The following is a 2,880-nucleotide window of genomic DNA, read 5'->3' as shown; positions in this document are numbered from 1 at the left end:
GTAATGTTAGCAACGATGTCATCAAATTGATTAACCTTAACATCATGTTCAATGTAGGCTTGCTTAAGTACTTTTTGCAAAGCCTCATGGTGTTCTTAAAAATTCATTAATAGAGATAAAACAGAAATCTTGGAGGGCATCTGGAGTAGCTGCTCCACAATGTTAAACTTGCTCTTCTTTACTAGACGGAGTACTTCATCATTATCATCCTTAATCTTCAAACTGCTAGACTCACCAAACTAACAGATTGGAGTGTTAATAGGATCCAACAAAGGAACAACCACCTCGGCCTTCTTTCCAACTACAACATTCTCGACAGCCTTCCGAAATACCATACTGAACACTCGATCGCTTTGGGTCACCTTGACAACGTCAATGATGCTTACTATTGAAGTAGTCGTTGGAAGAGGAACCTCTTTCCCATCTTTGATCATAGTAGCATCGTACTTATAAGGCATAACTTTATCATATATGTACGGGACTGGGCCCACCAACCATATCACTACCAACGATACCGATTTATTGCTTCTCTTACTGCTATCATACTGAATCACCACTCGTTCAGGAGTTTTGAAAACTGGAATAATCACATTCATATCATCATCCGGATTTCTAGCTTGGTTGATGTGAATCATACCTTCATCCATTAACCTTTGAATATCCCTCTTCACAATCATGCACCCACGTGGATTGACACTACAAATGATACAACCGTCATGATCATGCTTGCATTCACTAATCTGACACAAAGTCTTATGAAGCTCTACCAAGGATCTTCTGATACGTTGAACATCATAAATTTTGTACTCACCGGGACAACCGTCCACCATATTTACAGAGGAGTTACCATGAACGGGTAACGGATTGGCTTTAACATTCAGCACACGGTCCTCAAAGGACATTATCTCACTTCTTACCACTCGTTGAACCTCGTATTTCAACGGAAAACAGTTCTCAATATCATGGCCTAGTGCCCCATGATGATAGGCATAATGTTGATCAGGCTTATACCACCACGATAGAGGTTCAGGCATAGGTGGATGACTTCTTGGCTGAACCAGTTTTTTACAATAAGAGACGAATATAATTCGACATAGGACATCGGAATAGAGTCAAATGTGACCTTCTTTCTCTCATAGTTGTTGTGATGATCATTGTTGTGATTTTTGTTATGATGATTGTTTTTATAAGTGCATTGTAATTTTTGTTGTTGAGGTTGGACTGTTACTGATTGAACAGAAAAATTATTGGCAAATAATGGAATGACAAAAGACACTTGATGATGTTGTTGATAAGATCTGGAACTCTTCTTAACATAAGGATTCCTTTGCCTCTCCATAATCACTGAATTAGTTTCTCCACTCCTATACTTATTATTAGCTGACGCTTCTTCTATAGAGAATCTGCCCTCACGGACACCTTCCTCTAGACGCATCCCCATGTTCACTGTCTCGATGAAATCATTTGGAGCACTAGCAATCATACACTCATAGTAAAATGAACTCAAAGTCTTAAGAAAGATCTTAGTTATTTCTTTTTCTTCCAATGGAGGACTGATCTGAGCGGCTAGCTCTCTCCATCTATGCACATATTCTTCAAATGTCTCTTTGTCTCTCTGAGACATAGACCGATGTTGGTCATGATCAGGCATCATATCCACATTGTACTTATACTGCTTGACAAAGGCCTCGCCTAAGTCATTGAAAGTACGCATGCTACCTGAAATTCTGGTATAGTCAGAGTTCAGATGTTCTACACGAAGTCATGACATCTGATCCAACATTGTTACTAATACAGCAAGACAGTTATAACAATTAAAACCCAATACTCATATGCACTCTGTTACAGATGTCAAGACATCTGCTAATATACCACCATGGAAAGAAGAACATCCAGTTTTTTCCATCTAGTGCAAAGACACAATAGAGATCAAATATAACTCTTATATTTATTGATCCTGCCCAGTTATTAGCATGATGTCTCAACATTGATTTGAACATCACTTGTTCCAACATTACAAAAGGTTGAACTGTAACAGACCAACCAGTCTATACAACAGCAGTCAATAATGAATGTCATAACATTCTGTTTTGCAATCAGACTGCAGGCTATGTGTCAAGTCTGTTATTCTTTTCATAAACAGACTAGAAATAGACTGAGTTATAACATACAAAATATAGTACGCAGAAAGTAAAAACACCAGTAATTATTAACCCAGTTCGGTACAACATTACCTACTCTGGGGGCATACCAAGCCAGGAAGAAGATCCACTATTAGCAGTATTAATTCAGAGTTAAACTCCCCCGTTTACAACTCCTCACTTAATCCCTACCCAATGCAATCTATACCTAGGCACTCCTACATAGAAACCTCCAGTTTCCATTCCTATCACTACAATTACCATGTAATGCTTAGACAACTTGAACATGCTTCACAGCTTCGTTCAAGAACATAACAACTCTTGCCTACAGGCTTTGAGTTACAAATAATCTGATGCTTTCAAGCACTGAGAAACACCTGGTAACCTTCCCATAGGTTGGGAGGTTTACCTCACACACACCCCTAATTTTTACATTGTTTGAGGCTTACAAAACCTAGGTTAGAATCTGCTATTTATAACCTAACCACCCAACTGGATTTGGGCCTTCAGAAATCGCAGCAAATCTTTCCTTTGCTGTTACAGAGCTGGCAGAATCCTTCTGCTACAATCAAGGTCTTCAATCTTTTATTTCCTAAAAGATCTCCATATTTGGGAACTGTATATTCACCAAATATATTCACCAAATCTTCTGATTGAATCTTCAAGATCTCCACAAGGAGTTAGGATATTCACCAGATCTCCTAATTAATCACAAACCAAACCAGAATTAACTGATTCA

General features: G+C 38.4%; 1 protein-coding gene across 1 annotated transcript; it reads right to left on the bottom strand.

Annotated features, from left to right (window-relative positions):
- Positions 1–239: 239 nt before the first annotated feature.
- LOC127122665 (uncharacterized) lies at positions 240–1,624 on the bottom strand. Its single transcript, XM_051052965.1, has 2 exons — positions 1,229–1,624; positions 240–1,052 (listed from the first exon to the last, which is right to left on the bottom strand). The coding sequence occupies exons 1-2, from the start codon at positions 1,622–1,624 to the stop codon at positions 240–242; spliced, it is 1,209 nt and encodes a 402-aa protein (XP_050908922.1).
- Positions 1,625–2,880: the final 1,256 nt, after the last annotated feature.

This window comes from Lathyrus oleraceus, chromosome 2 (assembly GCF_024323335.1).
Source record: "Lathyrus oleraceus cultivar Zhongwan6 chromosome 2, CAAS_Psat_ZW6_1.0, whole genome shotgun sequence".
NCBI classification, from domain to species: domain Eukaryota; kingdom Viridiplantae; phylum Streptophyta; class Magnoliopsida; order Fabales; family Fabaceae; genus Lathyrus; species Lathyrus oleraceus.
This window is presented reverse-complemented; position numbering and strand designations above follow the sequence as displayed.

What these genes read in the sequence shown, in the direction of transcription:
- LOC127122665 (XM_051052965.1), bottom strand. Translation starts at nt 1,624, where the DNA reads ATGTCTCAGAGAGACAAAGAGACATTTGAAGAATATGTGCATAGATGG. An exon ending in ATAATTTTTCTGTTCAATCA is followed by an intron (nt 1,053 to 1,228) that starts GTAACAGTCCAA and finishes AAACTGGTTCAG; the next exon opens with CCAAGAAGTCATCCACCTAT.